Raw genomic sequence first — 27,374 nt, forward strand, 5'->3', positions numbered from 1 at the left:
TTGAAGATTGGAAAGACAGAAGTTGCTTGGAGCAACTCATTCATTATGCTCACCTTGAGAAACAGATCAGCCCTTGAAGTTGCTATTATAGCAGCCAATCCATGCCTGCTCACATGTTCAACTAAATCATAGTGACCATGCAGCCACTGCTGACATCTGCAAACTTGCACTAAAACCAAGACTGAACTGATATACCACTCTTTGCCTTTTCCTGCTAACAAACTTACAGCTTCTTTCATTCTGACCTACTTAATAGAATTTCTTCCCACTTAATAAAAAGTAAATGCTTTTGGCTTTGTATCTGAAATCAACAGTCAACAAAATCAAAAGTTTCTGTAATTTCAAAACCTAAGCAGAAGGAAACATTTTCATTTTTACTGAAAAATGAAAAGACAGCCAAAGAAAATAAGTATATGCTCTGGGGCAGTGCAGTAGTGCTGACTTACTCTCCCTTCAGTCTCCTCTTTGCAGTTTATTTCTTGGATTCTCTTCAAAATGTCCTTCTCAGAAGGTATAATTGTTTGTGAGCCGCTACTGAGAAGGGTTGCGATTTGCTGTCTGAAAGCCTCTAAAGTGCTTTGAGCAGTCCTGGCTTCTTCTTTGCTGCTCTTCAAACTTCCATCCAGCTCACTAAAAGATATCTTCAGACTACAGAGCTCTTGCTTCGAGGCTTCCCAAGTTTTCTGATTAGCCTTGAGTTTATCTTGGAGGTTTCTGATGTCCATTTCCAAACTCTGCCTCGCTATTCTCTCACTGTCAAGATCCTAAAATACAGGAGAGGTTAAAATGAAATTTTAAAATGCCATAGAATCCCTCCTCCACACACACAAAGCAGGAAGTAAATCAGAAGTGGATACTGCAGTTAGAGAAAAATCTGATCCATGATGCTTACAAGTGCCCAACAACATAAAAGTTTCACAAGAAAATTCCCACTGAAGTTATTGGAACACAAAGCATGCTGAAATCAGTCTACAGATGAATGTCTTGCAGTAACCTGCAGGAATTAGTACATTTAAAAAAAAAAAAAAAAAAAAAACTGTGCCTAAAAAAAATGAAATATTGGATTACAAAATTATTGATTATATTTTCATTCATTTTGGACTTAGAAAGCCAATGATTAATAAAATATAATACAAATAAAGTCAAAGTATTAGTGCTGTGAAGAAAAAACATGAATAAACATGACATTTTTGAATACAATGTTTTGAGCAAAATTCTAAGTTCTAAATTCTGGGAATACCTTACCAGCAATGTGACAAAAATAATCCTGAGTTTATTTATGCATTGAAACATGGGAGACCAAAAAAACAAGAAAACGTTTAAGACAGCAGAAAAGAAGATGCAAATGCTCAAATATCAACTGAATATCCAATAAGAAATGCTGTGTTAAAAGAGACAATAGGATGAAGAAACAATAGATTGCAATACTCTAAATATATATATACACTATTCTGTTTGATATCATGTCTCGAAGAAAGAAAATTTGCCCTTAGCATGAAGAAAAATCTGTCTGACAAAGAGAAGGTCAGTGTCCTTCCACAGAGCCTACACCTGTAGCCCTCAACTGCTGCTCACAGAATCACAGAATTGAAGGGGTTGGAAGGGACCTCAAGAGATCATCAAGTCCAACCCCTCCTGCTACAGCAGGCTCCCTACAATAGATCACACAGGTAGGTGTTCAGATGTGTCCTGAATATCTCCATAGGAGACTCCACAGCCTCTCTGGGCAAACTTTTCCAGTGCTCTATCACCCTTGCCATAAGGAAGTTTCTCCACATGTTACTACAGAACTTCCTACATTCAGGTTTTAGGCCATTACTCTTTTCTTGTATTGCTGTGCACCACTGAGAAGAACCAGGCCTCAACTTTTTGCCTCCCATCGCCTTTCAGATATTTATAAGCATTTATCAGATTCTCCCTCAGTCTTCTTTTCCCCAGGCTGAACAGACCCTGGTTACTCAGACTTCTTTCATATAGGAGATGCTCCAGGCCCTTTATCTTGTAGCTTTCCACTGGACTCTTTCTAGGAGATCCCTGTCTGTTTTGAACAGTGGAGCTCAGAACTGTACACAGTATTCTAAACATAGCCTCAGCAGGGCAGAGTAGAGGGGGAGGATCACCTCCCTCAACCTGCTGGCCACAATAATACCACCTAGACACAAACACTGCCATTTAGCACACTATTTGTTACTAGGCCTTTCTAAAATAATCTTAGAACAATCTTGAAAGCAAAGGTTGCCACGATTCCTTCTCAATTTCTTTATTCTAAGGAAGTCCTGTGCTGAGAATTATACAATGGTAACTACAGCAAAGAATAAAAAGTCATTTAAATTACATTTTTCTGCAGTTTGCAATATTTCTTTCAGGAAGACAGTGCAAATGTAGTCTGCCTGTACCAGAGAGCTCACTTAATTATGATCTTGTTTCAAATTGTGAACATCAACATAACACACACAGTTGAGTGTGTCAAGTGGCTGACTGACAGACACAAGATGTGGCAGATATGAAACACTCACAGGCGGGCATAGAAAGAAGCAGCAGAGACTCTTACTTTATCTGTGACCCAAAAGGGTTCAAGCAGCACAGTGCTGTGCCTGCAGCTGGCCAGGCACAGCTGGACGGAGTCCATTAATGCTCACCTGTTTGTGCTTCACCTGAGATTAGAGAAGATATAAGAAGATCCAGACCACCACACAAGCTACCACCCAGGTCTCATCAGAACTAATGTATTCAGTAACAGTTCAGCTGCACTCATGTCATATGCACTCAAGTTGCAACAGGTTGGGAAAATTATTATTAGAATCATATAGACTATTTTACAAGGAAAGGTTGCATTTAACACTGCAAAACAGACAGAGAGATATGACTGCATTAGAGAAGTGGATGTATGAAGGAAGAAAAGTGGGAAAGGTTAAAAATCTTTCAGCTAATAATATATTCTAATATATGTTCTCACATTATTGATCCCTCTCTAGAGATATAATTAATTCACATGAAGTGAAACATGCAGGGTAACTTGAGAAAAGCTATTTGAGATCAGACCAAAGGTTTATTTATTGCAACAGTCAGCCTCCAACAGCAGGCAGTAACAGCCTTCCTAGAAAGACAGGAAGAACCAAGGAAGCATAAATTACTTCCTTGGAATTCTCTCTCACCTCAAAATAACTGCAACTCAAGACTTACAGATATAGAAATGGACTTTTGTATTTTACAGCACTCAGTGATTCCTTCTTCAATATGCGTGCGCAGTTGTTCTTTAGACCATGTGTGTTCAGGATATAGTCACACCATAAATTTCAGCAGTGATATTAACATTCTCTTATCTCCTAGTGATTTATAATATCCTATTTTTCCTACTGCTGTTTAGCTGTTTTTGTTCTAGAACTTTCATGCATCAAGATCTCATTCTAGTGTACAACAGTAAATTCAGAGCCCATTATTTTGCAATTGCTTTTTACTACAATTGTTTTGTATACATAAATCTATTCAGTGCTTCCTTTTTCACATATCTACCTATGTATGTGTAATATCATAACACAATGGAAAGCGCAGCAATGATAACAAAGCAGCAAGGTCCTATGCTGCAGCAAGTGAAGACTTGTTCAGATGCAACAGTCATGGGCACAGAAACAAAAGAAACCACTTATCTTCAGAGGGCCTCAGGTAGGCAGGGATCCCCAGCAAGATACCATTGCCTCCACTACCGACTCTTAAACAAGGTCTGGAAAGGGGTGGGGATCCTGACTCCATCCATTCTGATCACTCAGGTGAATTGTATGCACTTGAGTTGCATTACCCAACTCCATCAATTATCTCAACTGTGGCTAGAGCAATAGGGATGCTGCACCAAATGTTCCAGAGGAATGGATTTACCTCTCAATTCAATGTCAGTTTTCACAGTTTCCCCTAGAGGAGGTTATTCATCATGTTATCTATCAAAATTATAATATTTATATGTTATTAAAATTTATCATCTCAATTGTGTACACTGAAAAACATGCTTTCAAAATGTCAAACAAAATTATTCTTTTCATGGTTACAAAGAATTAACTCTACTGAAAACTATTTTCATAGACAGTATCAGCTTTGCACCTAAAAGACTAGCGAACATTATAAATCCAATTCTGTGGAGTCAGGATCCCACTGTTGGTAGAATAAAAGCAGTGAAATTCAGACACTTTTAGAAGTATTGTTATACTGTAAAGGAATTGTGGGGTTTTTTTCCTCCTCAGATTTAAAAATAACTTATACTTCAATCAGATATTTGTGGAAATGTGAAACTGAAAACATGTAGTGGGAAAAACAAACAACTTAGCAGAGAAAGAAAAGCGAGTTTATCACTTCCAACGAATAGAGTAAGAGCAGAGTAGTCAAGCCAGAAAGGACCTACCAAGATCAAGTCCAACTGCCTGATCACTTCAGAGCACTGAGCAGGCATGGGGTATCAAGAGAAATAGCACATAAAGATGCAGTAAGGGAAATTCTACACTGTAAGAAGGTGGGTACAGACCTGGAAGCTTATAAAAGAGCTGAGGGTGTCTGGGAAGTTCAGACATACTTGATTACAGCAGTCATACACAGTGTCCAGAGACTTCCCTGGATTTTGCAATGCAATTATCCCACATAAAGAATGTCAGGAATTACTGTTAATTTTTTGTAAAAAAAATAATAATAATAATTGCACTAACACTGACAGGGTCATTTTCTACAGGGATTTAATGAGATCTTATTTCAAACAATCATTGTTCCATTTAGAAGCAACATTAGCTGTTAACATGGAAATACAACCCTTGAACCAGGAAGCTGAGAGAGAAGGAAGTTGCATGCATGCTTACTCACCAACCATTGTCCACTCTCACAGCTTAGAAATTGACTTTTGGGCCTAATGTAGCAGATTCCTACATAACTGCTGTCCTTCATTAGCATCTGTCCATCTACAATCCCTATCACAACCACAAGTCAGTAACTTGTTATCCTTCCAGAGGAAAGCTTGGCCTTTTTAACTTTAATCTTCTCCAAGAGTACAGCATTTAGGTTAAATAAGTGGAGAGGGTCTTTAGAAGAGAGGAGGATATTTCAACTTACCTAATCACTATTAATATTGGCACCTCATCGTGGTATCAATATATTAAATCAATTATAAATACAAAAAAAAAAGCAAGTCACTTTGACAAGAACAGTGGGGTATAAAAGCAAATGCCAGTACTTTCCAGATGAATTCTCAAACCAGCCATGTCTCCTGTTGCAATCACTGTCACAAAACCTCTTGTTTTGTTCTCATCTCCCATCTTCCCTGATGATTCAAACTGAAAATATTTGACATATCAGCTGAAACATGTCCCTAATATTTATTTTCTTAGTGACATCTTGAACAAAAAATTCTAATTGAGAAAGTCATTATCTTTCGCAATAAACAAAAACTAAAATCATTTGATCACATATCCTACAATCAAAATATTTTGGTATATGAAAAATGTACATATGTTTTTCATGTCAACTCAAATTCCTTAAATAAAATATTATATTTTAATAAGCTACGTTTTCACACCATCAATTTTAATAATTTTATATTGAATAGATACTACTTAGGTACATTTAATTAAAAAATTAATACAAGTTACTGTTGAATAAAAAGCTGTTTTGACATTAATGTTCCATCAGCAATACATGCAAATACATTTGTATTCCTTGGTTATATTCTGAATGTTATTTACAGACATTGCGTGATGCACATCTTTGCAAAACAGATGTTTAAATTAACATTCCAGAGTGAAATACTGTCAGAATATCACAAATAATTCCATCAGAGAAGATGAGAACAAAGAACAAGCCAATCTGTCATTTCTTGTGGCTCATCAGTGGCAATGCAATATGAACGGCAAATCCATCTGGTAGAATACACACATCTTCTATAGTTTAAATATACTGTCTAGTGCTGTGTATTTATTAAGTACTAGAATCTTGGTTAGTTTTTTTGTTGTTTTTTTTTTTTTTAAAGACTGACAGACATTATCAAAGGAAGTTATGAAGTATTGTGAGGGTGGTGAGGCACTGGAACAGCTTGCCTAGGGATGCGGTTGATGTTCCATCCCTGGAGACTTTTAAGGCAAGGCTGGATCAGGCAGCCCTGGCAACCTGATCTCACTGCAGTGTCCATGTTCATTGCAGGGGAGTTGGACTAGATGGCTTTCAGAAGTCCCTTCCAATTTTCTATCAAAGTCAAATGTGATATCCAGCACTACCAGAATAAGGATACGCACAATGTTTATAAAACTGCACGAGGAAGCTCTCAGAATATTCAGTCAGCAGTTTGTTAAGTTCAAAATTCCAAAAGAAAAGTAATAAAATACAAGGAAAAAAAGCTTTGTAGCTGCCTATTGCTAATTTTATTAGCTCTGATATTATATTTGTTTATGCTGTTTGGTGCTTTGAAGTTGTAATGCACCAAGGCTGACAGGCAAATGCATAAAATTATTATTTGCTAATGTTTCTCCAGTGAAAAACAGCTGACTGCAACAAATACTGGAGCATCAAATATACTAGAGATACTCTGAATAACTGTGACATATAAATTATATCCTGCTAATATTTCTTGGATTTTATTTTCTTCATCGAGAATTTGTACCATCTGTTTACTCACTCATTAGGCAGATGCTTCCTCCTGGGACATAAAGAAAGGCACCTGATCAAAAAAAGGAATGCAGAAAAATTCCAAGGAACAGCATTGAAAACAGCAAGAAAAACTAGCAACAGTTCAGAGAGGAGGCGAGGAACGGGGTTGTGTCTTGCCACAGAAAATTGAAAGAACTGCTGAACAGAAAGGTTGTGTGCTGGTCCCTATAGGACCTCCCTGTAAAGGGAGGACGGTTGGACTAGATGATCTTGTAGGTCCTTTCCAACCTTGTGATTCTATACACTTAAGAATTTTGAAAGAGAAAGCTGAGGTGCAGGGAACACCATCTTGCTTATAATACAGAAGATTACCAATGTGTTGGCTAGGCCAGGAACACCTGCTTATTATTTGTGACAGTACAGATTTCCGCTCTTTTCTCTCACAAGTGAATGCAGAACCATGTGCAACTCTATCCATGTGCTTATTTAAACTGTAGAGCAAATATCAGACATACTTTAAACCACTGAGAATACTCTTCCTATAACATAGGACAATGCAACCCTGCCCACTGCAGCAGGGTTGAAACTAGATGATATCTGAGGTCTTGTTCAACCCAGGCCATTCCATGATTCTATAATCAGAAGAAGGAGCGATGGTATATGTACACTTAGTCATATGGAAATGAAAAATCTGGGTGGTTTTGGTTTTTTTTTAGTTTTTAAATACTGAATTTCTTCATATACTTTTGCAAATACAAAACCTTCTCAGCAGATTTACTCAGTATCTGCAAACTTAAACAGCTAAACTGAAAAAGCACTGTAGGAATCTGCAACCTCTAAATAAGCCAGGATCACACACTCTTCATTTGAAAGGCAACAATGATAATCTAAGCAGGACATTTCTGTAAGAATGGATTACATTATACACTTGGCATACACACAGTAACGACAGGAAAATATTTTTCATCTAACTGATCCAACTCTAAAGAAGTTTTGGCAGTCAGAGCAAACTTGCAAAAGAAATTATAAATGAAGCCTCATCCTTGCTTAGAATGTCCCCTGATTCTGCCTTACCTAGTAAGCACACCACTCTCTCCCCTTCTTTATATGCTCGTTTGAAGTGAATTACGGGAACAAAAGGCTCTCAGAATGGTCTGGTTAGGCTTTAAGTCTGGGTTGCTCGTTGCAATTTGAGTCTTAGGAAGTTTTACATAGGTTGTTAAGAAACATTTTCAGCAGTAAGTAAAATTTACGACCCTCGTGGTACTTAACATTTATCTTCCCTACAAGAAATTCTTTCTTTTCAAAAGTACACTTTCAGCTCTGTCTCATCTCTTAAGTATTTTGCCTCCAACAAAATCAGAACACTTTATCCTTTCAAGCGTATGACTGTGGCCATTTTTTCAAGAAAAAAGAAAAGAAAAGAAAAGTTGGGGGGGATGGAGAAAAATGTTAACGTATGCTGATTTTGAAAACTTATTTGCACAAGGTTTTATCTGTGTTAAAATCTCTACAAACTCACACATAACTCAGCTCTGTATTTAGCAGTTTAAGCCTCTCTTCTTATTTTATTAAGTTCTGGCTATCAGCTTTAGCCACATGGTTCTTGTGCCTGCAAGAAGTTTTCATTATAGTTTTAATGAACTGTTCTCGTAGATATCACTCAAAGTTCATAGCATTAAAGAAAACTGCTGCAGTAGCTCACTTTATTCATCCACCCTTCCCAATGAACCAAAACTTTTAATGGCAACTTTTCTCAGAGCACTTAAATCCTTAAATCACATACTTTTCTTTCCAAATTGTACCTAAATGAATTCAGTGAGTACTTGACTTACAACTTCACAGTTCTCATTTCAGCATCATTCCAACTGCATAGTTTTCCTCTGTGGGCTTTCCATACTAAATAAGTGCTTTTCTACAAGAGACCTACTGGGTGTGAGTCAACTGAATATTTATGAAATATTGGTTTATTATGCAGTGAAACAAGATAATCTAGCCTGTTTGAAAGCCAAGACACTTTACTTCCAGAGTCTTAAGAGAAATAGAAAGAGTAAAATAGAATACTATTAATTCCTTTGAATGTCATTAGAATTTTTGAAGAAACCGAGTAAAAGAAACTTCAGAAAAATTGCAATATCACTTAAATATTACTTAAAGAGCATTTTTTTTCATTGTTCTGTGCTTGTGCTTCAGATACATTCATACTCATGCATTCACGCTGCTTTAGAAAAGCACCTGCTTAATTACACTTGTGCAAGTAATGAAGGCTACAACAACACAAAGAAAGCAAAAATTTCAGTTTGTATGCAACATAGAAGACATCAAATCTACCTTGCACGTAGTAGTTGAATCACCACATTGCCCTTAGATTTCAAAAAGTTGAGAATAACCTTAAAAGTAATTTTAATATATTTTCATCGCTGGAAGTCTATCAGAAATAGTTTTTCCTTGTGCAACAACTGTCAAAAATTAGTTTTCATTTCACAATTTCAAATTAAACAAGCATGCACATCATTCAGTTGTGTACCTTACTAAGTTTTTCCATGTCTTCATAGTATCCTGCTGCTTTTTTTTGCTCTTTGGTCACCTCTGAAACAAGCCTCACGATAGTTTCTCTACTAGCCTTGGATTCCATTTCATGGCCATTGATATCTTCTTGAAGAGCAGTAACCTGTGCTTTTAGTGCCTCATTTTCTTTACATATTTCACAAGCCTAGAGAGAGAATTCAAAAATTAGTAACTCTGCTAAAGCATTTAACAATTATGTTTATTCATCACACTATACAGCTCCTAGTCATCCTAGTATATACACGGTATTTCTAAGACCTCTGTGTCAGATTTACAATTGCACTGTTCTACTATTCCTTTGTAAAAGAGCAGAAAAACAACTGTGACCCATATTTCCACCAGAAACGCACATCTTAGTGTAATGTGGTTCAGCTTTACTCCCACGTAATCTATATAAGCTAATAAAAAGGTGGAGAGCTACTGACATGAGTATCGGCACTTGATGTGGAGCAGGTCAGAAAACGAAAACAGATCATATAACCATCGCCATGTGAAAAGCAGACCATTTTGGTTTGGCTTGTTAAGATTTATGCCTCTCATTTGGAATAGGAAACTGAAAGCTGTATTTTAGGCTTGAAATGTTTTAGACAAAGGGAGTTAGCAACAGCTATTTCTTGAGCATATTCAAGGGCAGGGCCAAATACCTGGTGGATTGCAATGCTCAACAATTGGCACCTTTGAGAAAAGAGTAGTTCCAGTAAGATTCTGAGGCTATTTTGGTACATTATGCCATTTCCAAGAAGTGGAGTAGATGAGTGTGGGCACTTTTAGTGAGTGCATACAGGAAAAAAAAAGTACCTTGACTGGTAGCTAAATTTTCCTAATGTGCTCCAAAATGGATTTCTCAACTAGATCTATTAGTATATTGTTGGGACGGTTAGGGGGAAGTAAATATACACTTAAAAATCTCTGATTATTTGATTAATTTAAAGCACATAAGAGATATACATTAATACAAATACCTTTGCCTCTGGTGACAACTATGCAACTTTTGTTACACTGTTACAATTAGAGCATGCTTGTAATATGAGGGCAAGGCATTTAGTAAATCACTGTGACACATACTTAGATTGTCTTATAAGTGGCCCATATAGCCAAAGCACTTATAGTAAGACTCTAATAAAAGAGAAATTCTCAAAATTCTTAGTGTGTTCCCGAGTGAAGAAAATTAGGGAGAGAGAAGACTAGACAGAAATAGGAAAAATTAATAAAACTAAGATAAATTGCCCTTCAACAGTATCTAGAAAAGTTGAAAGAGTACATAAACAATTTTCCCTAAATGGAAACTCTGTTTTCAGAACTTCAGAAATATTGTCAAAAGAAATAACACATTTCAAAACACCATATGGTGATTTACATCATTAAAGAATACAATTAAGGCTGTCTTAGCCAAGTACCATTTCAGATGTTTCTACTGAACAGTATGACAGTTTGAGATTAGCATTAAAAATAAGCAGTAGAATTTACATGTCATCTAGTGATTTCCATTGTTAATGTTTCCACAAGAGGTTTCAACCGTATATTTAATCAAGGTTGTATTTAGGAACTACAGGCTGATAAAATATTTCACAGATAAGACCAAACTGAGTTCACTGAAGTCAATTAGTGTTCAGTACCCTTGAAAATCAGGCCAGTATGGAAAACTTGTCTTAAGTGACAGCACATTAACACAAAAACTCCCATCTTCATCACTTGCTTTATTTCTTTGATAACCAAATATCCCTCTGTTAGTTCCCCATGATGGATGAATTCTTTCTTTGTCAAGCCATTTTTTTAATTAAGCTAATTTAGTTACTCCTGAGTATATTTCTAAAACACGGTGAAAGGTTTTAATAAATCTTGTCCATATGTATGACAAAAACTCTTGCCTACACATAATCACCTTTGACATTAAATGTTCCTGTGGTTTCTCTTTTCCTTTGATGTCTGTGTCCAAGAATTCAGAAAGCTGTGAGAGAAGCTCTTCATACTTTCTGCTCATCTTATGAGATTCTGTCTTGCTTTCTTCACACTCATTCAAATATTTACTAATCAGACAAATAATAATAATAATAAATAAATCAGGATAAATGTTCTCCAAAACAGAATTCTAGACAAACATATCCCAAGATAATTTCTGGCTTCTGTACAGAGCAGAATAAACTCTGAATATTACATGTTATATAATTCTTTCTATATATTGTATCAGTAACTTTAGTTAGTTGACTCATGCGTGAACACTTCTTATCATTGTCTTTGATTAGCTCTTCAAAGTATCTTTTACAGCTGCATTCTCAGTACAGGATTTCATAAGACACGTGAACCAAGTAGTGTCAATGAACAGAACCCTCACAATATTAGAAATGGAGGTTGCATGTAAAAGCTCAGAAAAACTAAAAGGGAAGAGATCAATCATATTATACTAAAAATACATTAAAAGCACTTCACATCCACCTCTAATGAAACTGATGGTTCAAAAAAAACAGGGGAAGCATAGGACATCCAGAGTATCCTACCTGTCCTACCCTACATCAACAGCAGATATCTATTCATAAGTGTTCCCTGCAAGAAGAAACAGCCCACAAAGCGGTACAAATTTGTTTATACTCTTCCCATTGCCAGAGATAAGGACCAGCTTGGAAAACATTCATTGCCATAGACTGCACAGACAGCAAACACGTAGATCTATATCTTGCATGTGACACTGTTAACACTGAGCATTTCCCCTGTAAAACTAGAAAGACAATAACTAACAAATAATCCCCCTCAAAAAAGCTCAAAATGACAATTTATGTAGTTCAAATACCAACTCTTGTACCATTCTGATTGGAAGGAGAAACAGTTTATACGCCTGGGACATCAGTCTCAGTATATCCTGCAGGAAGGAACTGCTGTCAGGCTGTCCACAGCACCTGCTAATCCCAAATAGCATTCAGAGATCATGCCATAAAACACAGAAACAACACTGGCAACTTCCAGCTCAGATTCCTTCTTGAGTTACATCTGAGAGAGAGTAAAAGTGGTAAAAGTATGCTCAGAGCAAGAGACAAACCTATCAAGTTTCCAGATGAGAAACCTGATACTTTCTTCAGCAATGTCTTCAGAAAGACTTGAACACTGGAATAAAGCAAGATATATCACCAAACAGCTGACTAAAGCAACTGTTTTACTGAACCTGTCAAACACCTGTTTATGAAAGCACTGCACTAAGTTTTCAAGGTGTCAACCAGATCTGGGTTCATCCTCCTACATTTCTGATTTTTTTCCACATGGAATAATTCAGTGATACACCTTTGCTTCATACATGCTTCCATGCCAGACACCACTTTGTTAGAGCGCCCCTTTGCTGCCATCTGTCACACAGCAACTAAATGTAACAGACCATTGTCAGGAAGGTTCAGCCTCTGCAGCTATCCGCCTCTAACTTTGTGAGCCAACATAATAAAATAGGAGGCACTGCTTTAAGAGCAGATCTCATATTAGAATATTGTAGTAGGCTGACTACCGGCCATGCAAACTCTTCTATGGTTCCATAAATCGAAGTACATCCTCATCAAAACTATGGCTGCTTCTAAAAATAAGCAATCAGAAGTAAAAAGCACATACTTGACAACTCTACAAATAACCTAATTACTTTCAGTACAGTGTTAAAGGTGGCAGCACCTAGAAAATAGGCATTCAGGTAAAAAAAAAGAAGAACAACACAGCTCTTTCACAGTTTTGTTAGCTCTTCAGAACTAATGAGCATAGAGAAGGGAGGGGAAAGAAAAAAAGCTCTTCACAGTTCAGACTCTAAAAATACTTTGGCAATAGACCTGTTGAGTAGAAAAGTACCATTTTTAATAGGGAGTATGTACATCTTGGAAGCTGATCACACAATTCATTAAACAAAACTCTATCCCAAAGGTATAGAATACAAATGTGTATTTCATGTCTACTGGCTTGCTTTTCCCTTTCATCCGTGGTTTCCAATTAAAATCTTGAACATCTAATTATGAACAGCTACATGTTAACCAAGGTGGTCAGAATAAATTACAGTTCACTAAATCAATACATTGACTGGTATTAAGTGGCACCTGTAACCATCAGTAAAGGATCAGAAAAAGCTCTGAAAGCATAGATTCATCATTAGTTTAATCCAACATGTTTGTTCTTTCTGGAAGAGCAGACTCACCCTCCCCTTGACCCTTCCCTTTTGCTAGCAGCCTGGTAGTACACCAAATTGTGCAGCCAACTAGACCTGGGATTGGTAGAACCAGAAATTAAGCTTTTTATTTGGTTAATTTTCCCATGAAGCAGACCCCGGGACAACCATGTAGCAACACACGTGGAAGTGCTGGTTCAAGTGACATGGGTAAAAGCAAGCAGCCAACTAGATGACAGAACCACACTGAGTGAGACAGAGCAGGTTTATGCTACACAAAACCAACCTTATCACTGTAACAACAGATTAATTTTGACATGTTTTGACAGATTTCTCCTAGTGACACAAACAAGAAAAAAAAAAAAAAAATTAAAGAATCTTCACAACCATATTCTTAGAGACTGTGTTTTCTACACTTCTAGAATATGCTTTTTGGCTTTACTATCCCCTTGTTTATATTGGAATTATATCTGAAGCCTTTGCTAGCCAACATGAGAGCTCTTCAGGAAGGTCTTCTGCCAATTCAGCTGGTCATAGACAAGTGTACTGTACTGGAATTGTCTAGATACTAAAATAATTATCCACTTCTAACTCATAAAGCCTAGACAAGCTGTGTAAAATACTGATTTGGGAAACACAAATCTGGTTAACTCTTTTCTAGCTCTTAATGCAAGGTCCAGAAAGCAGGAAGAAAGTCAGACAAAGAAAGATAGCCTTATTCAAAGTTGAAGAAACATTAATATACTCCCTTCAAGGTACACGAACCTGAATAGATATATCAAACTCTGTTATGGTATAGGTAAGAATTCACTATTATTTCATTACACTCACAGACAGCTTTATACAAAGGAAGAAATTCACTTGACACTGTTCCAGTTCCAGCTGTGACACAGATGAGATGAAAGAGTTATGAGTGGTGGTTCTGCTGCACCACCCTGATCTATGTGGCCCATCCATCTGACAGGTAACATCTGCAAAAGGCACCACATGATGAGGACAGACCAGAGCAATAGGTTGTAGTTTCAGGTAATGCTCATCTGAGCTCTGCTATGAAAGGCATAGAACGCGTTTCTTCCTCAGTGAGGCACATGGAAAGATCTGAATTAGGAAACTATCCAAACAGTCCTCCACTCATTTTTTGTATATACTGTGGTTTAACCAAGCTGACTCATTTGATTTCTTCTCCATAGGACACAACTCTTAAAGTCCTATTTCAGGTCTAACAACTCAAACCAAGATATAAGTTTCAATTCTTTCCATCAAGTACAGTCACTTCGCAAAGCAACACAACACAATCCAGATTTGCAATTAAGTACGTCCACCACCTTATTTTCTGTTGACCATTGCTGCTTTTTGTCATCAAAAATTTTTTATCTCACGTTAATCTTACTTAAGTTTCGCATTTTGCTCATGAAGTTTCTCCTTCAGCTCCCAGTTTTCCTTCAGTGCTGCCTGAGCTGTCAGCTCAGCCTGTTTTTTAGAAGCCACAGCCATGCTTAACTCTTCTTCTGTCTCCCGAACTCGGGTTTGCAAAGACAAGAGGAGAGATGCCTGCCTAGCACTGTTTTCCTTGTAGTTTTCAGCTTCAGACTTCAGCTCCTTTAAAGAGGTTTCTTTTGAGATCATTCTGGACCTGAGTTCAAGAAGCTATAAAGAGAAAACAAGAATATTCATTAAAAGAATAATTTTGTACAGGTTGAAAAATATGAACATTAAAACTTCAGTAACATGACAAGAAAAATTATTTCTGGAACAAAAGATTCAGTCCTGCGTGAAAAGATTCTACCACTGTGAGACTAAATGGAAGGAGTTAACTATGCTCACGTCACTAGAAAATACAAGAGAAATTAAAAGTTGCTGTTGCGTCATATCATACCATTTCTTACGTTAATCTCTGCCTGTAAGATACATCTGCTAGCAATATCAGAATTTAGAAAATGCCCATTAGTTCTCCTGCAGAACCTTAATTCACCTCACCTATGCATATACAATAAAACACAGCAATTAACACCTCTATTCTCGCTTTTTTTTTTTTTTTTTTTTTTGCATGCTTCCTCCCTGTTCCCAGCTCTGGTGCACAATTCCATAATCTGTAGCTGCAGAAAGCTGCAGTAACACTATCCTCTTTTATGAGGGTGGAGCCTTTTGATGACTTGCTGCGTATCCAAATGCCAAGATAACTTTTGAGAGCTGTGCTCTAAGGAAACCTCTTCTCACCTTAAGGAAACAGTTATTTTTTGGTTATATAATTCAGTGAAATGTAACTAGACTTACACAGAAACAGCAAGACAGACTTTCAAGGAGGAAGACAAAGATCTGGGAATGTTCAGCCTGGAGGAGGCTCAGGGGAAACATTATTGCTCTCTATAACTTTCTGAAGGGAGGTTGTAGTGAGCTGGGGGTCAGTCCTTCCCCTGTGTCATTAGTGATAGGACTAGAAGGAATGGTTTCAAGCTGCGGCAGAGGAGATTCAGGCTGGACGTTAGGAAATACTACTTCTCAGAAAGGGTGGTCAGGCACTGGAAAGATGGTGCTGGAGCTTCCCAGCATCTTGTGGAATTCATTTGTTTTTATTTATCTTCCCTTCTTAATTTTCGTTAGAATACCAACTTCCACTGAACTATTTCCGCTACAAACTTCTCCAAAGGACTGAGCTTTCAGCAGATGCACCGGGCACATAAACATAACAAAGGAAAACAATTGAACTGCTATATTTAACACATCATTTACAGTTAAACTTTGCCACAAGAGTCACTAAGAATTGTTTCAGCTTTCCTGACAATTCCAGTTATAAGCAGTAAGATGCCAGAAATAGCATTTAACTTCTACTGTATAAGATTAGCATGCAAATAATTAAACCACATTAAATGCTCTTTCTGACATACAAGTTAAAATTTGTGGCAAAAATAAATAAATAAATAAAGGAATTAAATATTTAAGACATTTAGCCGTAATACAGGAGAGGCAAAAAACATTAATAGCTCTCCCAGAAGCTTCCAGTATGAGCAAAGCCAAGATGCTCAGAGTAAAATTCCAGCTGTTAAGGCAGCTGAGCAGTTACTGCCTTTGGAGCTGGCATGAGCCAGCACTGATTTTGAGAAGAGCAGCTTTGTCCTTTCCCCATCTCATAGACTTCACATTGTAAATTCACTCTTTTCTTTGCATTATCAGGGACACTCACACAGCAATGAGGTGAAATACATCAGGAAACCGATCCAAGTGAAAAACAACCCAGAAGGAAAGGCTTCATCTTCCTGCTGGATCAGTTCCCCAAACCAGCACACCATAACACAACACAGACATTTTCGCTAAAGCAAGGGATGGGGCAGTGTGGGGAAGGAAACGGGCAGCTGAAGGAACAATAGGATTGCTTTATTTGGCAGCTGGGCCAAGTTATGGTAGCTTAAACTGTTCATAACCTTAACATTTCTCTGTAGTTGAACTCACTTTCAAAATGTGATATTTTTCACTATTGTCTGTGGTCAGTTCCAAGGAAAAACAAACAACAAGAATAATCCCATATCATGAATTTTAAGAGCATTCAACATAACTGGGCTCTGACCTCAGCTGGGTCATGAAGGTCTTAAACAAGAGCATGAACAGCTGCTTTCTTGCCTATTCTTTTGCCTTGCAAAAACAGAGCTGAAGGAGTCTATAAATCAGTCAGTCATGCTGGCAATGAAGTCATTCAAGATTTCCAGTAAAAAAAATTCTATGAGACCATGAAATCCTTTGTGAGTTCTCAAACATGAAATGATCCTGGATAACTGTAGAGGATCTCTGGAGTAATTTCGGGATCAACTGGTCAAATTCAAGCTCAGCTGATGGACATCCACCACTGTATTATTAATTCATTCTTCTATAGTATTGCACATTCTTGTTGTTTCCCATACTCAGCTAACTATGGTAAAATAGATTTAATTGATGATCTTCTTTAAGGTTCAGGTGCTACAAGAAGTTTTTAATAAAACAAAGAATTTTTGTACTTTCTGTTCTCTGCAGAAACGTACTATAGAAAATCTTCAGATATAGAGAAGTGTTTGGAGGTGGTTTTAAGCGTACCTCTGAATGGGCACAGTCATACTTCACTGACAGTGCTGCTAGTTCACTCTGAGCAGTCTCTGCAGCAGCTCGATAGTGGTTCATCTGCTCTCTGGTGACAGGAATATCCGAAAGAAAGCGATCACAAGACTCCTAAGAAGACAGTGTGAAAACAAATCCCTTAAACATTTTTGCATCTTCAAACATTTGTGCTTCAGTGTTTTCTAAATAGTACAGAGTATATCAGCAGAGTCACTCACGTGGTTGTTACATGATTAATATTTAAGTTCAAATAAAAGTACCCTTGGTCAGAGAAAGGTCTTTCTGTTATTTACATGAACCAACCACACTCTAAGGATTCCTCTACTACAAACCTCTTTCATTCCTCCATTGACCTACATCAGCTTTTATCAAGAATGCTGTTTAGCAAAAGAGTCCTCAAAGTGTCTTATGCAAAGAGACACTTCGGTTTCCAGACTGTAGTTACTCTGCATGCTCTCTAATTTTTATGTTAGAAGAAATGCTGACAAAAAGCAAAGGCTAACAGTCTTCACCTCATGATTTTGCACCTCTCAGTCATATCTCACCTCTGTTGCTTCCCTACCGAGTTGATGAACCCGTGCCTTGTCAAAGGCATAGTCCATCCTGGTTTTCTCAAAGTTACTTTTTGGCTTACCCAGTTGTGCTCTTACTTTTAGTCCATCAAGGTTAAAGGTCCTTTTAGACTCCCTCAAGTTCAGACATAACTTCAGGTTTCTGAACAATGTTGGTACTTTTTCCCCCAGCAATCACCATTACCATATGTATAGTTAGAATAAGACAAGTGTACAGTTGTAATTACAGAGTGAATAACTATATCTTAGAAAAGACTCACCAGTGCTGAGGCTTTCAGTTGAGATGGATGCTTACCAATATTGATGCTCACCACAAAAACTTCACAAAGGAGAAATCTCCAGAGAGAAATGCTACCTTAGTGGTGGTCAGCCCTTAAATGGGATCTAGGAGAGGTGGAGTCAAGCTCCACCCCTTCTGGGAGCACAGCTGAATTACCTTCACCTGTGCTCCCACAGCTGACTCGCTGCTTGCCTCAGATGGTTAATCAGAGGTTCAGGCTGGGATCAACAGTTTCCCTTACACCATACTGACTTCATCCATTCTTAAATCCTTCTAACAGATGGTAAGCACTGGCTTTGTGCTCCCAACACCATCTCATTCACGCCCCTTGCAAGGCTACAGTTCTTTTAGCTGTGCTTTTTAGACTCTTCTTACTACACTTTCTCATTTTTGCATGGTTCTTCTAAAGCAGAGCACAAACACGGTGGATTTCTCAGCCTTTGTTATTTGAATTTTTCAAGGTGTAATTTAGACCTGAGGTCTTGATGGGAGTTTAATTAGACATAACTACAACTCACTCCCCCCCCCCCCACAACTGCAACCCTAATGTTTTCAAGTATGCATTCTAAAGTGTAAGTCTACCCCTTCACCAATGAACACCAATGAGCAACAGAAAAAAAATATGAGGGATATGATTAAGAATACAACTGAATGAATGCTGTGTTAAAAGGCAAGTGAAGCAGAGAAAAGCTAGACAGATCTGATTTACCATGTGTCCCCAAAACCTCTGTTAGTTTAATCAGCACACAAAGGCACATATGTGCATTATTATCAGATTATCACAACTGCACATTGATCAGAATGGAAATAAGGAGGCAGAGAATGCATAGCTCCCATTTATCTTTTAACTGTCAGAAAACCAGTTCCCCACAACAAAACGTACAGAAAATATGAAAGTCCTGCTGACATAGCTAACTTCCCACTGGCCATCTAACAGTTGTCACAGAATGCCAGCTGCTTGATATAATCAGCAATTGCTGTTACCTGAGTAATAGAATGTGTATCTAGCTGAAAACAACACAGGTTAAATCTGAAAACATGCAAACTGACCGCTGGAGCTTACAACGTATTAAAAGATTACAGAAACTTCTGGACAGTGTTTCAGGGTGTCTACTCAACACTGTGCTTTCAACAAAGCTTTGTCAACCAGAAAAAAAATAAAGTAAAAAAATAAAAAGATAAATGTTAAAAAATAAAAATAGCACATTTTCTTTCCTCCAGTTCTCAAGTCCTGCAGCAGTCTTGACAGCTTACACACCACGGCCAGTAACATCTACTTCATCTTTATTGTCCCCTACGGAGTTACAGAGCTCTTCCCAAGAACTCCCTGTCAGCAGTTTCCTCTCTTAAAGCAAGTAGGGTGTAGCTCGGATGCCTTTCCTTATCTTAGCTTTGGCAATGTGTTGCCTGTGGAGACAACCACGCGATAGCTTGATCAGAAAGTTCCAAGCTCTTTAAGGTTTCATTAAGCCAGAAAACTGGAGCATCCAAAGTTTACCAGAGGTTAATGGAGACTCTTGCACATACTATCTTGAAGTTAAAGTGTGACATGTAGCCCTTCTGCTTTCTTCTACACTGACACTGATTTCCAGGATGAGATAAACTGCAAGTTTATCCTATCCATTCTAAACAGGAAAAATAAATAATAATAATAAAAAATAATAATTAAAAAAATAAATTGAAAGTTTTCTAAACAGGTGAACATGTAGTAAAATAACCCTTTATCAATAAACATACAAAATTCCCAGAGGGATAACACAAAACTACCAGTTCAGACTGCAGCAGAAGATAAACTACTTTGGATTATCTTTTATATTATTGTCAACTCTTTAATCTTTCTTCACTTCAGTAGCAGACACTGGGTTAAATCCATCAAGTTTAATCACATTCATCTCCCTAAAGACCTCAGCCCTTCTGTTTCACAAGGGAGTAACCACTTTTGTCAAGCCAAACCGATACATGCAGAACAGCTCATGGTCACACACAACAGCAAGCAATCTCTGAGATAAAAGGGCTCCTAATTTTCTCAACACATTATCATAGTTCTGAGGGAGTAAGCAAGGCATGCACCATCTTCTTTGCTACTTTGTCTTCTTTATCGCCTTACTCCACTTGTTGTTTATATTCTTGTTGTATAACTGGGTGAAATTCTTTCAGGCCAAGTTTTGTTTCATTCTGTAATAAAGCAGGGCTCCAAAACCATGGAGGGTGCTTGCAGACAGTGATGCCATATTATTTTGTATGTAACTATGTTTATACTACTGAACAGATGTAATTTTTCTTCTCTAAACAAACACAATCACTTCTGACTCTACAGAAAGGAGAAATCCAAAACTGCTTCAATAAAAAAAAGTTGCAGAGCAAGGTTGAAGAATGAAGACTCGTTCATCAGCAGTAGTCAACGTAAGAAAGCCCCTTAGAGCTGGAACTTCTGGATCCCACATTTGTCATATAAACATAGATGGATGTTAAGATAATCAGCACTTTAAAAGGTGTAAAGATACATATCTAGAAGGATTTTAAAGATCTTTAAAATAAGACAGGCGCAAAAGACAATATGAATTACCACTTCACACGTACTGTTCCAATGAGGCACATGGAAACATATCTCTGCATTCTCAAGTGCCTTAGCAAATATAAAGCCAATCATTGTGACACCACACTCAAAAGGCTGGTATGATTATAGCCTTTTTGGCATGGAGTGTGCATATTTTAATATTTAAGTAAATAGCTTTCTATGTTTTGCCAGCAGCTACTCATAAATCTGATTAATAGTCATACACAAAACAATGCAATTAATTGGGCATGACTCTACTACAGGGGTAACATTTATAATGCACATGTGGAGCTTTTGTTACCCTTTGGAAAATTCAGATTTGTAAAGTCTCAGGAGTACTATAACTAACACTGATTACAGTTAAGTGAATAAAGCATTAAAGGAATAAGAGGCAATAGACAAAAAAAGCCTTCATGTATTATACTTCCATCAGCTCTAAGGAGTCTGCGTATTGGGTGTTTCTCCCATACACACACTGTGGACTTCATTAAACTCTTCCCATTTACCTGCAAGAAAACAGTTTTCAGTTCACTTGCAGTGCTAAACAGAATCTAAGTCTACATTTACAGTGTTGAAGATCAGCAGCTACTTGGACTTTTGGCTCATTAGCAATTCCTTAGAAGTCAAACAACATAAGGTCACTGTTGCTACTATGGTTTTCTATTCCATTTTCATTTTTTACCAGATAAATGCTTCCACCATTTTAAAATCTGGCCTGTAATTTGCAGACCTGTCTTTATTTGAACAGAACTTCAACATTTACTAGGTATATACTTCCCCATACACTTCAAAATCAGTCAGCTGTTCAAGTCAGTCTCCCTCATTCTGCTTTTGTCATCTTTTCATTCATTAACAACATCCCTTCCACTATACAGCTAATCTCAACCCTTGCAAACACTGCTACCGCTGCTCCCCTTCCTCAAATTATAGTGAATTTAAAAATAAATTTAAAAAAAAAAAAAAAGGAAAAGCCCTACCAAAATAGAAAGCTGCCAAGAATTATCCACTGACCACTACACCAAGCGATCTGCAAAGCCCATTCCTTGCCTCTTACCCACACTGTTGGGCATTGCGCTCAGGGCTGGGATTTCTTCTTCACATTAGGGTTGGCATAACAAAAATAAGTAACAATTCACTAACCTTTGTGGACTCTGTTCTTCCTTCATTCCTATTAAAAAACAAAGAAAACAAGGAAAAAAAACAAAACAATAGAGGTTGAAAAACATTATAACAGCTCATTTTCTATGAAACAAAATAAATCCTGAATCTGTAATGTTCTTTCTAATACTATTTTACATTCATATGTGCATTAAAATTGTTCTAATTTCTGGAAATGTAATGCATTTTCATAATACAGCAGCATGGCTCATTATTATTTCTTGCAACCAGAATGAAGATAACATCCAATATGAATTGCTGGGCTGAATGCAAAGTTGAAAAAAAAATTCACACCAAATGTAACATAAGAAATCACAAGGAAACTTCAGTTTCAGAAATCACAAGGAAACTAAACCTGCTACTGGATGTGAGGGAGGCTAAGATTCCCTTCAAAAGAAATAATCGGGATTCATTTTTCCTGGGCTCAGCTGCTGAGAAAGGAGAGCTTAAATGCTGTGATTTGATTGTGTCTATTCCAACTACAGTTGGAAACATAATATTAAAACTTTATTGCCATTCAGATTCTAATTCGCATAATTTTCTGGAAGAAAAACAAAAAAGGTTAGCTTCTTTCTCAGTAATACTTTGCACAATTTGCCTTGCCTTCAGAGATCTCAAAATACTTCTATTAGTAACGCTTTGCTAACACCAATCTTAAAAGTTGCAAGTAATGACTCAAAACTATTTCCAGTTTGTCAGTTTGCCCTTCATATTCTCCAGAATCTAAGAAATGTCCAATTACTTTTGATCACTTCCCACTCTGCAATGAGCTCTTTGCTTTTTCTGGTTTGTTCTTGTAACTGGCCCAACTCTGCTTGCAGTTTGTGCGTGTGGTTCTGAAAAGCTGAGTTATAGGAGGGATGCGTGTTCTCTTTTGGCAATACGTCTGTTGAGCTTTTATGCATTGGTGCACCATTCCAGAAATGTGCAAAACTAAATTGTTCTGAACAGCCCAAACAAATTACCAAAGAGATTTTCTAAATTCCTTTCAGTAGGGTACTGCCTAGCCCTTCCCTCCTCCCTTTGCAGTAATCATTAAAAAGGTATTACTGCAAGATAAAAATCACTGTCCAGGGTTGTTTCTCTACTGAGGAGGCTTGATTAATGGGACCAGATGAAAGCTGCATGATGACCAGTGTTGCAGTCTTACCCTCTACTACCAGCAGCCGAAAAAGCATTTGCATCTTTCATTTTCCTCTCTGTTGGGGTGAGGTGACTTTGCATCTAAAAATATAAAATAATAATAAAAATAAATGTATTATGATAGGACAGAGCAATCACCTCAAGGTAGCAATATCAATTAATGTAAATATTATTTAATACGCTGGCATCTTTTTTACTTCATGGTTTGGCAGCATGGCTAAATTAACAAATTTGTCTCTCCTGAGAGTTCGTGTCACTGCTTCCCCAAAGTGAATAATGAGGAGAAAGCAATATTCCATCTCCAAATAGTAAGAATGGCAACAGCTAACGCAAAAATAAATACATAAATAAATAAAATAAAGAATAACGTATAACAAAACTCAGTGCTTGTGCACAGGCTTTCATAGATCACTTGTTCTACTGTTTTTACTTCATCAGTGCTGAATAGAGGTTAATGACTTTTGTAAGAGATTTGCTAACAAAAAAAATGCTTAAAAACAGACCACGGGGGAATGCTACCCTTGAGGTTTTCTTTTGATGCCTATTATGTTTTGCAGCATTCAGAGAAAGCTGAATATCTTTAATACATTTAAACGTGTATGCATAAACACAGTCAAGATGGATGAGTGTTGCAGTTGTATTTGCTGTTTATGTCCTACAGTTCATAAGTACATAGTTAGTAGCGTGCTTTTGAGTACCCACTATTTACTGTGCTCATAAACATTACAACCATCACAACCTGCCTGACTTCAGGTCAGTAGGATTCAGGATGGCGTTGCTGCCAATTCTATAATGAAGCAGCATTAACATAAACTCTGTGATCAGGTCAAAGCAATCCTACTGAAGAGAACAGCAGTCAATCTTACATAACAGAGGTTGTGTGTGTTGACCTTGTGCCTCAGAACAACATGGCACAACTACAGATGTGCCATTCAGCTTTTGGGGATATACCAAGCTGTTCGTGCACTGATAGCTCTTCCTTCAGAATAAGAAACTGCTGCAAGTTTTCTGCCGTATCTACAGTAGGAATGAGCCGGATCCTTCCAACTCATATCCCAGAGTGTCTCCTTTAAACCCACATCAAAGCCAGCAAACCAGCTTCAAAGGATCAAGAAAACAGAGAAAGAATTCTCAGATAACTGTAAATTCCTGCTCCGTGACAGACCCTCCCTTTGCAGCACTTAACAAGGAAAACTTTTGTCCTTGAATCTGGAAAGATAAGCTCTAACGATCGGAGTGTGCTGAGGTGGGATTGAAGCACATGCCCACCGACACGTAAAGCCCTGCAGCTGCAGAAACTGTTTAAAAAAAGAAAAAAAGGACAAAATTAAATTTATAATCGAAGAGATAAGCGGTAGGAGCGGCTCACAGCCTGCCGTACGGCCAGGCACTCTCCATAGAAGCAGCCAACGCATTTACCGGATACCAGGAAGGCGCTCGGCCAAAGCCGCCCGAGCTGGGCCTCGCCTCGCATTACCCCAGAGGGGCCGCGGCTCGCAGCCCTCCCCACTCCGGCAGACGCCGCCGCCCCGCGGCCGGTACCTGAACGAGCCGAGGAGTGAGCGAGGCTTCGCGGGACCCGGCCCTGGACGTGCTCATGGCGGCCACCGCGGCGACTCCGTTCCCACGGCAACGTGGGCGGGCAGCGGGACCGGGACTGGCCCGGCTCGTCGGGGCTCCGCGCTTTCCCCTTCAGCTCCCATTGCTGCCCCTCTGGGTAGAAGTCGGAATTGGCAGGAGCCGGCGGGGTGCGGGCTCTCATCCACCCATAGCGTTAGAAAATAGAAATACCGCAGTCACCTAGCTGGATATTGAGACATATGCATATTGGATCGATATTTTCTGTAAATTATGCCTTAGCCGTCTTCTGGAGCTGGCTTCCACTCGTTGCGGGGCAGTACTGAATACACACATTGACTAATGCTAACATTGGATCTGAAGATTAAGGTCAACTTGCACGCACTGTCCCTATTACAGCCACAATCTCTTTTTTTCCTTTAAAACATGACAACAGCAAACTGTATGATTTTACCAGTGACATGTGCAAGGGGACAATCACTTTCCCAGTCCTGCTGGCCATACTTTCTGACTCAAGACTAGCTGCTGCTGGCTCACCTACCTGGACACACTGTGGGCTCACATTCAGCCAGCTGCCAACCAGCACACCCAGAGCAGGGCAAGATGCCTGAGTCATATGCCACACAGGTGATGGAAAACAGAGCCCAAAACTGCAGCAACAGCAGCTGGTCCCACCAGCAGGGGGTGGAGAACACAAGAGGTCCTCTCTGACTTGCAAAAGGGAAGAGATCTCAGTGCCAGGTAGTGAACTCTCTTTATGAAGAGAAGCTCACAGAAGCATTTTTCCACCAGAAATAAACACAGGCCAACAAAACTTCGATAAATCTGAGAAAAATTGTCCTCCAGAACTAAAGGTGAAGAGTAAACAGAATGTATAACGCCTTTCTTTCAGTTTCTTCTTCCAGAGAAGAATATGGAAACCTACAGCTGGTATTATTTTCTTCATTTTTAGAAGAGAGCTGTAAAATGATCAATTCATTATCTAGAGACATGCACATGCATGTTACTCTCAGGCTGCAGGCTCAACATAAAGGAAAACCATGTTAAGGACAGTTTGCTGTTAGCTAAGCATACAAGCCTGCTCTATTGTTCTTCCTCCTCCTGTCTGTGCACCTGACACTACGTCACTCTTTCTGCCAATAAGAGAGAATTCTCCCCATCCACACACATCAGTGCCAATGCAGATACTCACCGTACTTTAAAATGTTTAAAGTGCAGAGCTAGATGATGGAATCTGCCTCATGGAGCAACGTGCACTGAACAGATAAAAGAAGGGGAGGGGGGAAAATCTATTAAAAGGGAGACAATAAGACTGGGAATAGAGCACAGGAAGGAACACTGAGGCAGGTGTGAGGCTGAACTGTGCTGAGGCCCTGGCCTAGTAACGTGGAGCAGAAGTAGGCATGTGCCCCCATCTCAGTGAGCAGCTGAGAAAAGCCTGTTGTTACAATTTCAAATGCTGTTAAATAAGAGAAAAGAATGACTGGGTAAGACTGATGAAGACAGTAGAAGACTTGGAACTATAAAGGAAATGGTACAGAGAAAAATATATTACACACCAAGATAAGGAAGGCCAGAGAGTAAACTAAAAGGAATACATGTACAAGGTAGTAATGAATAGGTAATTTGGGAGCAATACATACAGTAGCTAACTACACTTCATCAGGCAGTACCAGCACATCGTATTTTTGTTCCTTGCATCACTCCATAAGATAAGGGCTGGCTCAGTGAGACAGAGAACGACTCCTTACTAGCAGGGAGCAGCAAGGGGCTTGGCAGCGTCTGCCACTGTTGCTGCATGCGCAGTATCACACTGTGCTTCAGTGGTTCTGTACCCAATCAAAGGTGCTACAGTCACACACTGTGAAGCACTGAGCAAGTCGGATCTCATTCTGCAATTCAAATATATTCAAGATTTGACAAGCTAAATTTGTGCGGGTAGTCTCACATAAAAGCCAGCACAAACCTTCCACATATGCAGACAAAGATTTCTTGTTTAGTATTTGACTAAAACCTAAACTGTCCCACTACCAGAGCACAGTACAGATGTATGACTAAACGACTGTGAAACTTTCTCCCAACTTTCTTGTGTGCTCGAGTGCATTTCTTCCCCCATCACTAATCCTGCAGTGCCACAGCTGGTTCAAGAGACAAACTTCAGCTACTTCTACACTCTTAGTGATGCAGAGATTGCATATATTATAAGTTACAAAATTATCTGGCTTAAAAGAAAGAAAAAAAGAAGTACTAAACTGTAGCAAGAATAAGCAAAGGGGAAAGAACAAAGATGAGGAAAAGCAGCAATTTCATACAGAGCTGAAAAGACTGTGATAATTTGAGGGAGTGCAATACCTGCCACTCAAGATATTCCACTAAGTATCTCAGTACAGCATCATAAATCTTTAAAATACTTTAAGATTCTTTGCTAAATTATACAGGTAGAGCTCTCAAAAAGGACCCGGTGTTTCTCTTTGCAGAGGGAACATAAAAACCTAAGCAAGACTAGTTCTGAATGTTTAGTTGAAAATAATTTCAGGGAATCATTTAATGTAAATCACAGAATCACAGAATCAGAGAATGACCTGGGTTGGAAGGGACCTCAAGGATCATGTAGTTCCAACCCTCCTGCCTAGCAGGGCCACCAAACATACGCCTTTACTAGATCAGGTTGCCCAGAGCCCTGTCCAACCTGGTCTTGAA

At 38.4% G+C, this 27,374-nt stretch overlaps 1 protein-coding gene across 2 annotated transcripts in view; it reads right to left on the reverse strand.

Moving 5' to 3' along the window:
* The window catches only part of CCDC170 (coiled-coil domain containing 170), a 40,981-nt gene extending 16,254 nt beyond the window's left edge, over window positions 1–24,727 (reverse strand). The window contains exons 1-8 of one of the 2 annotated variants that reach the window (XM_072331411.1): window positions 24,639–24,727; window positions 23,104–23,177; window positions 21,936–21,963; window positions 17,366–17,497; window positions 14,694–14,950; window positions 11,063–11,207; window positions 9,140–9,325; window positions 447–764 (exon numbers count right to left, since the gene is read on the reverse strand). In XM_072331411.1, the coding sequence (XP_072187512.1) occupies window positions 447–764; window positions 9,140–9,325; window positions 11,063–11,207; window positions 14,694–14,950; window positions 17,366–17,497; window positions 21,936–21,963; window positions 23,104–23,177; window positions 24,639–24,695 (1,197 nt within the window). In that variant the 5' untranslated portion in view covers window positions 24,696–24,727. Of the gene's footprint in view, window positions 1–446; window positions 765–9,139; window positions 9,326–11,062; window positions 11,208–14,693; window positions 14,951–17,365; window positions 17,498–18,218; window positions 18,325–21,935; window positions 21,964–23,103; window positions 23,178–24,638 lie in introns of those variants that run through there. The other variant, XM_072331412.1, reaches the window with a different exon arrangement.
* Between the last annotated feature and the right edge of the window lie 2,647 nt (window positions 24,728–27,374).

The sequence above is a fragment of the Excalfactoria chinensis genome, chromosome 3 (assembly GCF_039878825.1).
Source record: "Excalfactoria chinensis isolate bCotChi1 chromosome 3, bCotChi1.hap2, whole genome shotgun sequence".
Lineage (NCBI taxonomy): Eukaryota > Metazoa > Chordata > Aves > Galliformes > Phasianidae > Excalfactoria > Excalfactoria chinensis.